Below are 15,005 nucleotides of genomic sequence, written 5' to 3' on the forward strand. Positions count from 1 at the left end.
GCTCTTGCTTTGCCTTTTGGTGTCAGCAGTCAAAGACGAGGTTTTTAAGAGTTTGCCAGCACCGGCCAGATTATCCCAAGCATTTTTTTGCCTGATTTCCAGCTCCTTCACATTTCTCGCCATCATGTGCAGGGAAATAACACTTTCTGGGACTAAAAATAAAGTGCAATCAATCAATTTCAACTTCTCGTGAAAGAAAAAAATCTCACAAAGTTGGAATCGATTGAATTTTTTTTTTAGTCCCACAAACTTTTGTTTTCCTGCACATGATAGCAAAAAACGCAACGGAGCTGGAAATCAGGTAGGCAAAGCAATGCTTGGAGGAAGTGAGGGCATCTGGTTGGTAGTGGGTGGGGCAAGCGGTGGAATTGCGGTGGGAAAAAACCAAAGCCACCTATTATAGCAGGACCACCCACACTAAACAAGCAGCAGCCACAATGGCTCTGTTGTGCCATAACTCCTCCTGCTGGGAAGTGTGCCCAGCCGTGCATGGTCTTTCCTCAAATTAGCTGTTTGTGGGAGGGAGTGATCTGTGCTTCAGCCGAGGCACCCAAACTTCTGGTAGCAGTGGGGGCGGCTTCTGAGCAGCATGATCCCCCCCCTCCCCAGTCAGCCAGTTCCACCTGACCCTGAATCTCGCCATTCTCCTCACACACACCCTTCAAATGGCAGCAGGCTCTGCGGGACAACAGGGTCTCTCATTTTTCCCATGCCATCGCGTATGCTTGCTACCTCTGCTTGTTTGCTTGCAAGCAGCGATCTGCTTCTCTCAGGACACTGATGCGGGCACCATGCATCGTTTGTCAGGGCTAAGCAGGGAAGCTGCTGTCATGCCACTCCCCCTCGCTTCCCCAAACGCAGAGCCGAGGCCATGTGCTTCCTTACCTGACTGGCCACTGGCAAAGAGCCACACGACCGACAGCCACTCAATGCCCTGCACAGCATCGCCCAGCCACCGGTGGGGACAGAGCGGCCAGCCCAGCTTGGACTTGGACTGGCTGGTTGGAGCAGCACTGCAGCTGAGGCCCCCACACTGCAGCTAAAAGAGAAGGTACCATGCGAGAAGATCCTCATGATGGAATCTATGAACCAGCAGGTCAAGGCGGTGGAGTATGTGGTGCATGGGCCCATTGTCCTGAAAGTGGGCGAGATCGAAAAGGAACTGCAGAAGGGTATCAAAAAGCCTTTCACAGAAGTCATAAAGGCCAACATTGGTGATTCATGGCGAGCACAACTTTACTCAGGCCATTCAAGCCGCCACTGCAGGGCCAGCCACCTGGCGCAAAACCTCGTGGTTTTTCTCCTCCTCAGTGTCATCCTCCCTGCTCAAGCAGCAGCGGGGTCTGCGGGAATCATTCCTGGCCCGGCGCAGCAAATTCCGGTGTGCTGGATGCAGTGTGAAGGGCCTGGCTCCATAGTGCTTCCTTGCTCAGTTGAAAACTTCATTCAGCCTTCTGAAAAACTGAGGTTTTTCAGGACAATGGGCTCCCACACCACGTACTCCACCACCTTGACCTGCTGGTCATAGATTCCAACATGAGGATCTTTGTGCTTGGTGCCTTCTCTTTCAGCTGCAGCATGGGGGCCTCGACTGCAGTGCTGCTCCAACCAGCCAGCCCAAGCTGGGCTGACCACTCCTCATCACCGGTGGCTGGGCGATGCTGTGTGAGGCATTGAGCAGCTGTCAGCTGTGCGGCTCTTTGCCGGTGGCCAGCCAGGCGAGGAAGCACATGGCCTCAGCTCTGCACTCGGGGAAGCAAGGGGGAGTGGTGTGACAGCGACTTCCCTGCTCAGCCTGACAAGTGATGCATGGTGCCCACACCAGCATCCCGAGAGAAGCAGAGAAGATCACCACTTGCAAGCAGACAAGAAGAGGTAGCAAGCGTACACCACGCCATGGGAAAAAGCCTGCTGCCACTTGAGTGGGGGGTGGGGCGAGGAGAACGGCAAGACTCAGGGAGTAGGTCAGGTGGAGCTGGCTGACTGGGGAGGGGGGATCATGCTGCTCAGAAGCTGCTGCCTCCCCAAACATACACACAGAGGTTGGAGAGTGGGAGGGGAGGGGCCAGGCGAGGCACCCCTTGATGTGAGTGATGGTGAGTTGGCCACGCCTCCTAAGCCACATACCCCCAGCCATTCCCCCACCCCACCCCCAGCCAGTCAGAGCAGAGAACCGGTTGTTAAATTATTTGAATAGGATTGCAGGAAAAACAATTGCAGCCAGCCTGCCTTCCAAAGAAGACCTGTCTGTTGCGCGAGTCAGAAGGAGGGCTGAGAAACAGACCCCTCAAATCCTAGACATAAGCTGTTTCAACTCTTTCCCTCAAGTGCTGCTATAGGGCATTACATGCCAAAACAACTAGGCACAGGGACAGTTTTTCCCCTCATGCTATCTCTCTGCTGAACACCTAATTCTCACAATATTGTCTTATTTCTAAATATTTTTACTCATGTTGTATGGCTGTAGTATTATTATTATCCTTCCCATCTGCTTTATTATTCTCCCTTATTGATATTATTATTATGCTTATTATTACTCTGTTGCTTTGCATGTACACTGAGAACTTTTGCACCAGAGACAAATTCCTTCTCTGTCTTTACACTTGGGCAATAAAGTATTCTATTATATTATTTTTCCCACAATTAGTACTATATGCAGTGATAGTGAGAAAATAATAAATTTAGTCCCATTCACTTTACAATTGCCATCACTGTTTCCCAGTTAATATATTCTCTGTTAGTACAGATTTTGAAATAAGTAAATCCACCTATTTGGGAATTGCTCTTAACTGTAGAGATGATAAAACTCTCAAGTTTGTATTGTCTCATGTTAACCAAAATTTTTTAAATGTGCCTCTAAATTATGACCTGTATTGTAAGTATAATTTTATTGTTTTAAGAATTTGATAGATCTTTCAAGCCTGATTATTATAACATCAAATTTCATTATACATATTTACACTAAGATGTAAAATGAAGTAGCTTGGTAATAATATGCAATAATATAGGAACATACAAGGATTGCCAGTCTATAAAACTACTTTGCTTGGTTAATTAATATATCTTTACTACAATTCAACTATTTCCAATGTTTTGATTTTATTTTCTTTTTCCTTCTTAGCTCTCCGTGAATTCCCTAGTGACATCTTTACAAATGAAGACCGGCGGCATGGAGCAGTAATTTTGCATGCTTTCTGTGTGAGTTACTATCTGCCTACATGCATATTATGTTGGCTGCCTTAAAAGAGATGAAACAGCAAGGGCTCAAATTAATATTGCCTATTCATACCTTAAATATCTTAAAATGATTAAAGGTTTTAGTTTTCAGTAGGAAAAGTGAAATAATTGTTCCCATCAAAGTTCTGATTCACAGGATAAAACAAAAAAGCAAATACTGCATGTTTAAAAAGTTGATCTGCGCACTTGAATTGAACTATGGTAGCATCTACTGTATTCTGGCTACAAGGATAATTCAAAGTTTCAGGGTTGAATTCCAGAGAGAATATTGAACTTTGTATCATATATCTTTTCTGTCATTTCCTGGAAAAAATAGTAAATTAATTGCTTATTTGAACATACTTTCTCTCTGTGTCTCTCTCCCCCTCTCTCTTAATAAACAAAGATCCAGAACAGTGTCCTCCATATGCCTGGATTGATGCTAAAGGTCAATTTGCTGATTACTAATTGCTTTCAGCTTGATTCACACACAAGAGCCAAGAAGCTAAGACAGCAAAATGAAAGAAAGGCAATAGCATTCTATAAAATCCAATATTGTTCCAGGTTCCACACCACCACAACCACTTAGTAGCCCATCATTTCCTCAGCCAACCAGCTATTGGAACTATTGTCAAAGATGAGAAACTAAGCTATCTCCATTTTCTGTAATATTTCTATTATATTCAGTTAATTTCTTATCTATTAATATGATAAACTTATGATCTGTAAGAGTCACCTTATTGAGAGATGGGTGGCATATAAATTTTAATAATAATAATAATAATAATAATAATAATAATAATAATAATAATAATAATAATAATAATAAATAAAAAACAGACAGACACCTGCTTCATAACACCCAAGACTTAATAATTATTGATAAGAAAATCAAAATGTTTGGATAGAACCTGGAGACAGCAGAAGAGAGGAGAAAGAACTGGAGAAGATAACAAAATACAAAGACCTGCAAATAAAAATAGAATGACTGTGGCAAAAAAAAAAACAAAAGTAGTACCAATAATAATAATAGACATCTTGGGTGCAATCCCAAAATAACTGCAGCACCACTTGAACACCATCAGCATTGACAAATTCACCATGGGTCAATTGCAAAAGGCAGCTTTGCTTGGAACAAGCGAAAATATCTTTTAAGACCATCAAACATCCACATCTGCCTACCTCAGGTCCGTTGGTGTGATGTCTCCCTTGGACGACTCCCCAGATTCCTTCTCAGAGGTCAAGAGAGGATGAGCCCATTCCTAGCACATCAGGAACTGAGTTGATTAATGTCTCTGAATGGCCAGCAGAAAGAGAATTGGAGGAGGATTTAGCTGGGGAAAGCTTGCAGTGGCAGATGGCTAACAATTTAAGTTCGTTTGGTGGAGTTATTTGAGCAGCTTTCAATTGCTTTATGGACTATTGGGCCATTGCTTTGTGGACTAATCTTAGCCTGCTTGTGGCTGGACTTAATTGGGACAGTTCTGAGTCTTGGTGAAGGGAATTGCTGGGGAACATTAATAAACTCACTAAACCACATTTACTTGTGTGTGTGTGAGTGAGCGGGATAGCACAGTTGGAAGGACTTAATAGATGGACAAAAATGTCAAATCCTGTCTGAACATCTGGCTGTGTGACAAACCATAATTAATAGTCCAAGTTTTTGAATAGTGATTTAGGAATGGGTTCTTTTTTTTTTTTTTTTGTAATTTTTTTTTTTAAACACACAAATAAACATACAATACATCTTTTCGAAACAGAGCATTGTTCCGGTCTTAAATTTATACAACTTTTTGTTCATCTTTATCAGAATTTAATATATACTATTTTTGCCATAATACTTATCACATATCTCAACTATTACCATCTTATAGAAAGCTAACTCATATTAACTTAATCAAAGTAATTACCCTTCTATTAATCCACCTTAAATCTTGATTCAATTAATACCTCATAATACATTTCACAATTCTTACCCCAAATACTCACTATTAAAAATACAGTTCAAACATATTTATATTTCTAAATCTTATTTCCATTTCTAGAACTTCCTTACATTTTATTATTACTTCATATAATATTTCATTAAATCTTTATTTAATTATTACTTCATCAAATTTAAATCTTATCTCTAATCTTGAAAATATACCAATTTAACATTTAAACAAAGTTCTTAATTCAAATAACACAACCATTTATTTCCCTAAATTCTGTCTATTTAACAATCCATTTATATAAAAGCCAATTTAAATGAGTCTTATTTAGTGAATCATAATCCTATATCATTTCAATTTTCTTTTCTTTTTGCTTAAATAAATGTATTATTGAAAATATTCAAATTATTACAATTGTTATAGGTATTTAAACAATATCCCAATTATTATAGCCATCAATTTTCTCAAATAGTACCATCCAACATCTCAATAAAAATTAATTCATTATATCCATTGATATATTTTCTTTTTATATAATCTAATTTTCATATATTTTAACTTCAATCCTTATTTCAAATCTAGGTATCTATAGCATATTCTTCTCTCATTTCTATCTTCCTTTTTCTATCCCCTATTTTGCCCACTGTTAATCTCAGTGTAATCATCTTTTTCACTGTTAATTTCAATGTAATCATTTTTATTTTTTTTCACTGTTAATCCCAGTGTAATCTCTAAAAATAGCCATCAATTTTCTCAAATAGTACCATCCAACATCTCAATAAAAATTAATTCATTATGTCCATTGTTCATATATTTTAGCTTCAATCCATATTTCATTTCTAGATATCTATAACATATTCTTCTCTCATTTCTATCTTCCTTTCTCTCTCCCCTATTTTGCCCTATCGGTCCCATCTGTTTCCCCTCTCTTTTCTCTTTCTCTCATTTTATCATTATTAATCTCGATATAATCATTAAATCCATGTCCTGGACTCTTCTATTTTACTCTATATTCCCTAGTATTTTCCAACCTTTTCTTTTATCATTCCACTGTTAATCCCAGTGTAATCATTTTTTTCATTGTTAATCCCAGTGTAATCTCTAAAAACCTCTTTTTTATTATTATTATCCACATGTTCAGTAACTTCTTCATATTTAATCATATTGTCTTTGTCTTCTCTATTTTCAATCTATGTCTTGCTTCTCCATCTTCATTTTCTTTTTTTTTCTTTTTTTTATTGAAAAGTTTTACAAAAAACATTTCACACACACCCCAATATTCCCCCCACCCCCCCACCCCCCCTCTCATCCCACCCTCCCCCCCAGACCTCCCAGAGCAAAATGCAGGGTATTTCAATTAACAGTCATAAACTAAATTAGCCTAACTATTCTTAAACCACCAAATCCCCCCCTGAAACCTTAACTCCACTATGGATAACATAATACTTCTAAAGTTTAACATTCATTCATAAGCTATTTAATATTTTCTTGTCTGATACTTATTTTGAATATAATCAATCCATCTTCTCCATTCCGTTACGTATCTTTCTTGTGTATAGTCCTTCAAATATGCTGAAATTTTCGCCATTTCTGCTAAATTCGTTAGTTTCAGTGTCCACTCTTCAATAGTAGGCAAAGAGTCCTTCTTCTAATATTGCGCTACCAACAGCCTAGCTGCTGATATTAAGTTCAGAATCAGTTTAGTCTCTAATGCTGTACAATCCGTCGTTATACCCAATAAAAACAATTGAGGAGTAAATTTCAACCTTTTTTTCAAAATGTTCTGCATCACCCACCAAATTTTTATCCAAAATGCCTTAATTTTCTTACAAGTCCACCATATATGATAATAAGTTGCATCATCACATTCACATCTCCAACATTTAGCTTGCAAATTCAGGTACATACATGATAGTTTTTTAGGATCCAAGTGCCATCTGTAAAACATTTTATAAAAATTCTCTCTCAAATTTTGTGCTTGCGTAAATTTAACATTTCTAACCCAAATCTTTTCCCATGTTTCCATCATCACAGGTTCCTGAAAGTTTTCTGCCCATTTTATCATACAATCCTTAACCAATTCTATTTCTGAATCTATTTCCAATAAAGCATTATACAACCTTTTAATATGCATCTGACTTTGATCTCTAATCTGTTTTACCAGGTTTTCCTCATTTTGCATGACACCAATTTTTTGATCTTCCCTCCATCTAGCTTGAAGCTGACCATACTGAAACCAAGTATAAACTATCCCTTCTTCTTTCAATACATTTAAAGATTTCAATTGCAGTTTACCCCTTTCCATAAAAAGAAGCTCTTTATAAGTAATCACCTCCGTTTTTTGTTCTATACTTATATTTTCTATTGCATGTCTGGGATTTGCCCATATAGGTATCTTGTAGTTTAACTTATATTGATATTTTTTCCAAACCCTCAGCAACGCATTTTTAAGTATATGACCCTTAAACACTTTATCCACTTTTTTTTCATACAACAAATAAGCATGCCATCCATATAACAAATCATAACCTTCCATATTTAACATTCTTTCTTCAGTTAAATTAAACCAATCACTAATTTGTGATAAAACAGCTGCTTCATAGTACAATCTTAAATTAGGCATTTTAAGACCTCCTCTCTCACGTACATCCTGTATAATTTTCAGTTTCACTCTTGGTTTCTTCCCACCACAAATAAAAGTATTAACCCCTTTTTGCCACTCCCTCAAGTTTCCATCTTTCTTAAGCACCGGTATCATTTGAAACAAAAATAAGAACCTAGGTAATACATTCATTTTTATTACTGCTATCCTTCCCAATAGAGATAATTATAGCTTTTTCCAACTTTCCATTTCCTTCTGCACTTTTTGCCAAAGAACTTCATAACTGTTTTTGAATAATTTCGTATTTGAAGCTGCAATATATACTCCTAAATATTTAACCTTTTTAACTATTTCAAACCCCATTATCCTTCCTAAATCCTCTCTTTGAGATATGGACATATTTTTAGTTATCATCTTTGTCTTATGTTGATTTACTTTAAACCTGGACACCTTACCATATTGACCTATTATGTCCAGCATATGTAGAGCTGATTCTATAGGTTGAGATAAAGTAACAACCAAATCATCTGCAAACTCTCTTAATCTATAATCTTGCTGTCTAATTACAATTCCTTTTATTTTATTGGAGTCACGTATCCCATTCAACAAAACTTCTAAAGTTAAAATAAACAACAATGGAGACAAAGGACATCCCTGTCTTGTACCTTTCTCAATTTTAAAAGCACCTGTTAAACCTCCATTAACTATTATTTGTGCTGTTTGCTCCTGATATATTGCTGTAATTGATTGTGTAAAATACTCTCCAAAATGCATTTTTTCTATTATCTTAAACAAAAATTGCCAGTTCAATCGATCAAATGCCTTCTCTGCATCCAAAAATATAAACGCTGCAGGGACCTGGTTGTTTTTTTCCAAATATTCCAATAAATTTACAATTTGTCTAACATTATATTTCATTTGCCTCCCTTTTACAAAACCTGATTGGTCATTATGAATTGTTTGTTGCATAACTGGCATTAACCTATTCGCTAACATCTTGGCAAAAACTTTGTAGTCAGTATTCAAAAGTGATATTAGCCTAAAGTTTTCAGGTTTGGTACAGTTTTGATCTTCCTTTGGAATCAATAACACAAAAGCTGTTCTCCAAGAGGGTGGAACTCCTCCCCCGATTGAATTTTGCAAAATAATGTTCTAAGCGGTTCTACCATTTCAGGCTGTAAATTCTTGTAATAAGCAGCTGTTAATCCATCTGTTCCCAGAGCTTTACCTGTTTTTACCTGTTTAATTGCTGCAATAATCTCCTCAGAGGTTATTGGCTGATTCAACCCTTCCCTCTGTTCTAACGTTCCGTCTTCATTTTCTTGTCTGCTTGAGTATGCTCCATTTCAGCTTTTATGTCCTCAAATTTTAGTCTTCCGTGTAATATTATAATTATTTCTCTTATTTCCATTTTCCATGGCAAGTACATCAGATTAATCATTTCTCTAATTTCCTGTGCCATTGTATTCGTTTTGAGTTTATATTATTCCAATTATAAAAGTTCCGTTGTATTCCGCTTTTTTTTTTCCTCCAAAGTTGAGCAGCTTGCAGACAAAGAAATCCTCCCCCAAAAGTTCTCACGGCTTTTATCTGTAAAGTTCACAATTTTCCAAAACAAAGACCAAGTTGCAATTATTTCTTTTTACTCTTGAAGGTATCTCTCTGCAATCTACAATTACCAATTGTCAAACAAGTATCCATTTTGTTTCAGTCTGTATCAACAATCTTATTTAGCTTCTCTTTTTCTTTTTGGCTTTTAAAAATATCAAATCAATTTTATAGTCCAGGGGGACTTCTGGTTTGGCGTCGCGGCAAGACAGTCGGGGAATTAGCAGGCTCTGATGAGCTCCGCGAAAACCCGGATTGACGAACCGCTGCCAATGGGTCTTCGGACCTGTAGGGATGGGGAAGAAGGAGAGGCACCTCGGAAGACCAAGAGGAACAGGCAAGTTCCTTGAAGGTCAGAGGAAATTCTCTATGACTCGGCGGTGGGGGACAGCAGCCATTGCGGCTGCCACAAAGCTGGAGTAACCGGATTAAGCATTGAGCAGGAGTGATGAATGGAACAGAGTTTTTGGAAGCTGGGTAAGACCCCTAGCGATGAAACAGCGGCTAATGTGCAGGGTGGGAAGAAAAGAAGATTTTGAAGCGTAATTTTAAAGGGATAGGGATTTCCGGTGACGTCATTTTGCAGCAGGTCAGGAACTGAGAGGACTCCTGGCTCGAGTTGCTTTTTCCCAGCCGGCGAACAGCTTTTGGTGCTGGCGCTGACTGAGGAGGTCAGTGAAAATGTGGTGAGCTGAGATACGCGAGGAGGTGGCAATCCCGCATGTCGTTAACCCTAGCGACTGGGAAGAGGGGGCCATTAATGGCTACCCCCGGACTATGACTAAGCCGTTTTGGAAGGGAAGTCTATGTTGCAACGAGCGGCAGGAGAGATTAGAAACAGCAGAGTGCTTGGGACAATTGTCATCGCAATTAAAGAAAGGAGAGGAAGAACTAGAATTTCTTGTTTTTGTGTTAGATCTGCCAGCAAGTGTGGTTTGCACAGCAAGCGTGCAAAGCAGCTACAGTGAGAGAGGCAAACTTTCTTTCTGGTGTTGATTAGAGGGATTGAGTAGACTGAAAGCTGGTAATTTAAAAGAAATCAGAGCACTGAAGTTCCTCTTTGTATTTCTTTTTGTATTTGTAATTAGTCCACCAGTGTTGAGAAGATGAACATAGACTGAACACTTGATCTCTGTCCTCCCCCCTCCGTCTGATGGTGAATCCCTGTGGAGGAGAGAACTGAGTATTGTAATTTACGCTTTTAGGAAATTTATTATTGACGACCAGTTTAAATCCTAAGAGTGACTTGGACTTGGTGCTGGAGGAGTGAACTCTTAAATTCCGGTATTACATAGATTTAATAGCAACCATGTCAACTACAGCGACAACTACAATGACTAAAACAGGGAAAAAGGTTATTATGCTTCCAGTTGTGTCATTTCCAATGTCATCAACCTCGGCGATGGTGAAAAATACGGATGATCAGATCTCTGCAGGAAAAGCTCCCACCTTGCAAAGTCTTCAGGGGATGCTCCAAACCATGCAGGAGGTTATGATAAAGAACCAGGAGTCTATCTCCAAAAAACTTGAAAAACTTGAGGATCTTACTTCAGATATGAAAGATGAAATGGGAGCGGTAAGGGGGGATATTAAGGAGTTTAATGAGAAGTTAGAAGAAATAAGAGGTGATATGGTGAAGCAGGAGGGAAGATTATAGGAAGTGGAAATCAGGTTAGGTAGATGTGAAAGCCGACTGGATGGATATGAACGTGAACAGATTTCAGTAAATAGAGCTGTAGAAGAGGAGATAATTTTTTTGGAACTTGAAAGATCTTCTTTTATTTTAAGATTACAAGATGTAATAGAGGAAAAAGGAGAAGATCTAAAAGGAATTATAGGGGACATCATCTCTGAAATACTGGAAAAAGATAAAATAGCGGTCCTTAATGATATTGATGAGGTATTTCGGGTTTTTACTAATTATGCAAAGAGATATAACCACCCACGAGAAGTACATATTAGGTTTAACAAGAAGTCGGTGTGGGAGGAGATCTATAAGAAATCTCGGGACCGAGCTGTAGTATTTAGGGGAAAACAGATTTTAGTGCTGAGGCAAGTTCCAAGACGGGTTAGGGAAATCAGGAGGAATTACCAGCCTTTAATGCTACAGATGAGGAAGAATGGGATTATGTATAGATGGTTATTGCAGGAAGGTCTCATGTTTACATGGAATGATAGGAAAGTGAAAATAGAAAATCGCCAGGATGCTCAGGATTTTTATGAACATAATTTTAAATCTACACAATTAGAGCTGGAATTAGAAAGGGAGGAGGAGAGTAGAAGTTCAGAGGAATTGCAGGAAGAAAATAGTGTGGGAAACCAAGAAGAAAGGAAGAAGGAGGGGAAATTAGAGGAAAAAGGAGGGGGAAGCAGAGAGATGGTGTTACGAGAAACCCGGCAAACCAAGAAAAAAGTATTAGGAAAATAGGATTAATAGGAGGAGGGGAAGAAAGGTGGTGATAGGGGAAGAGGTGCAACTCATTTCTTTTAATGTTAATGGTTTAAATATTCCCTCTAAAAGAAGGAAAATACTAAGTAATTTAGTGAAACTTAATTATGATATTACTTGCCTTCAAGAAACTCACATTAAAAAGTTCATGAGAAACTTCTGTTGTGTTCAAGACTTGGGAAGATGTATCATTCGTCGGCAGATAAGAGGAAACGGGGGGGGGGGTATATGTGAAGGATCACATAAATTCTAAAGAAATTTTTAAAGATGAAGAGGGAAGATTATTGTTAATAGAATTAGAAATAAGACAACTGAAATGTCTATTGATTACTATTTATGCTCCGAATGGAAATCAGAAGTCTTTTTATGAATGTATATACAAAAAACTGATTGAATTAAAATATGACCATGTTTGCCTGATTGGGGACTTTAATGTTATATTGGACAGCAATTTGGACTATTCACCAGGTACTAAACTGCCGGGGAGAGAGAAAAAAATATTTATTTTTTATTTATTTTTTTATTTCCAATTTATATACCGCCCTTCTCCCTGAGGACTCAGGGCGGTGTACAGCCAGAATTAAGAACATGAAATACAAATATTAAAAAACAATTAATATATATATAAATTTGGCCCAAAAATTAAAAATCATAAACCAATTAAAACATTTAAAAATTTCTTCTTAAGCCAGCCCGGCTTGCTGGAAAAAGTGGGTTTTAAGGGCACGGCGGAAGGCACTGAGGTCTTGGATTCTCCTTATCTCTGGGGGCAACTGATTTCAGAGGGTAGGTGCCCCCACAGAGAAGGCCCTCCCCCTGGGGGTCACCAGCCTACATTGTTTGGCTGATGGCACCCTGAGGAGGCCCTCTCTGTGGGAGCGCACGGGTCGATGGGAGGTCGTCGGTAGCAGCAGGCGGTCTCGAAGATAGCTAGGCCTTAGGCCATGGAGCACTTTAAAGGTGATGACCAACACCTTGAAGTGCACCCGGGAGCCAGTGCAGCTCGCGCAGGAGCGGTGTTACATGGGAGCGCCATGCTGCTCCCGTCACTACCCGCGCTGCTGAATTCTGGACAGTTGGAGCCTCCGGGTGCTCTTCAAGGGGAGCCCCATGTAGAGAACGTTGCAGTAGTCAAGGCGAGAGGTGACGAGGGCGTGAGTGACTGTGCACAGGGAATCCCGATCAAGAAAGGGCCGCAACTGGTGAATCAGGTGAACCTGACAAAAGGTCCCCCTGGTTACAGCCGTCAGATGTTCCTCCAAGGACAGCTGCATATCCAGGAGGACTCCCAGATTGCGAGCCCTTTCTGTGGGGGCCAAAGACTCGCCCCCAATAGTCAGTGATGGAGTCATATATAGGAGGGGGTTGCCAAAGGAAGGAATCATGATGAGAGAAGAATTAGGCCTTCGGGACATATGGAGAGAACGACACCCAGAGACAAGACAATATACATTTCACTCTTCAGGCATAAGTCATGGTTGCGGATTGACATGGCCTGGATGACACTACAATTAGGGGAATACGTTTCTGAGATAGAGATTGGGGTTAATGATTGGGCTGATCACATCCCCTTGCTTGTAACATGGAGGGGCCAACAGAAAAGGAAAAGATGGAAGATCGGTGTGAGGGTGCTGAAGGATGAGGAAGTTGTGACCTAGATTAAGAGAGAAACAGAATATTTCTTTAAAGAGAATAAGAAAGAGGATACGAGCCTGCAAAATAATTGGGATACTTATAAGGCGCTAATTAGGGGATTGGTAATAAAATATACAATAAGGAAGTGAAGACTGGAAAGGAAGGAACGATCAAATTTAATGGATGGTTTAGAACACTTGGAAAAAGGATTACAAAACAAACCGATGGATCAGGCATTATTAGAGGAAAAAAATTCAATTCACCATAAAATAAATTTAATGGACCAAGAAGAAGTAGCTGAAAAATGCAGGTGAGTCAAACAAGGTTATTTTGAAAACACTAACAAGCTGGGAAGATGACTAACCTATAGAATTAAAAAGTTAAGGGAAAGAAGTAAAGTAGGTGGTTTGAAGGATGCAAATGGAAGATGGGTAACTGATAGGGAAGGTATGAAGGGAATCGTACAGAAGTTTTTTACGGATTTATACAAGGGAGAGGAAGGGTCAGAACAAGAGATGGAGAAATATATAGAGGGGCTGGATCTTCCAAAAGTGCCAGAAGAGGTAAGTCAAATACTTAACAGGGAAATTTCAGAGAAGGAGGTGGAAGAGGCAATTGGGAGGCAGAAATTAGGGAAAACTCTGGGGACAGATGGGATTCCTATGGAATTCTGTGAGGAAACTTTTGATATAGTGGGACAATATATTATTATTATAATTATTATTTATTGAATTTCTATACCGCCCTTCTCCCGAAGGACTCAGGGTGGTGAACAGAATAAGATTTCATATACATATAATATTTTTTTTTTATAAACAGTAAAGAATAAATTGAGTCAACTTAGTGTATCTGCTAAGACCTTGGCATAGAATTTAGATGTTTATGCTAGCCCTGCTTGTTGAAACAGAAAGGTCTTCAGGGCACGTCGGAAAGTGCGAAGATCTGGGATTATTCGTATTCCTGGGGGTATTTTGTTCCAAAGAGTAGGTGCCCCCACAGAGAAGACTCTCTCCCTTGGAACTACTAGACGACATTGTTTTAATGATGGTACTATGAGTAGGCCTACTCTGTGAGAGCGTATTGGTTGGTGGGAGGTTATCGGTTGCAGCAGGTGGTCTCGTAAGTACTCAGGTCCTAAGCCATGGAGCACTTTAAAGGTAAGAACCAACACCTTGAAGTGCACTCGGAAGGCCACCGGAAGCCAGTGCAGCTCGCGTAGAAGAGGTGTTACATGTGAGCGCCATGTTGCTCCCATAATTATTCGCACGGCCGCATTCTGGACCAGTTGGAGCTTCCGGGTGCACTTCAAGGGGAGCCCCATGTAGAGAGCATTGCAGTAGTCAAGTCGGGAAATGACAAGGGCTTGAGTGACTGTGCGTAATGAGTCCCGGTCTAGAAAGGGGCGCAATTGGCGAATCAGGTGAACTTGATAGAAAGCTCCTCTGGCCACGGCTGTTATATGATCTTCTAAAGACAGTCATGCATCCAGGAGGATGCCTAAATTGCGAGCTTTCTCTGCGGGGGTCAATGACTCATCCCCAATAGTTAGTGATGAGACTAA

The 15,005-nt window shown here is 39.6% G+C and overlaps 1 protein-coding gene across 8 annotated transcripts in view; it reads left to right on the forward strand.

Annotated features, from left to right (window-relative positions):
* Positions 1 to 15,005, forward strand: part of SLC24A3 (solute carrier family 24 member 3) — a 226,973-nt gene that overhangs the window by 124,293 nt on the left and 87,675 nt on the right. For all 8 annotated transcript variants that reach the window (XM_034411747.3, XM_034411744.3, XM_087891277.1 and 5 more), the window contains exon 3: positions 3,122 to 3,198. In XM_034411747.3, coding sequence (XP_034267638.1) covers positions 3,122 to 3,198 — 77 coding nt within the window. The remainder of the gene's footprint in view (positions 1 to 3,121; positions 3,199 to 15,005) is intronic.

This window comes from Pantherophis guttatus, chromosome 3 (assembly GCF_059756535.1).
Source record: "Pantherophis guttatus breed Tessera chromosome 3, ASM5975653v1, whole genome shotgun sequence".
Taxonomy (NCBI): domain Eukaryota; kingdom Metazoa; phylum Chordata; class Lepidosauria; order Squamata; family Colubridae; genus Pantherophis; species Pantherophis guttatus.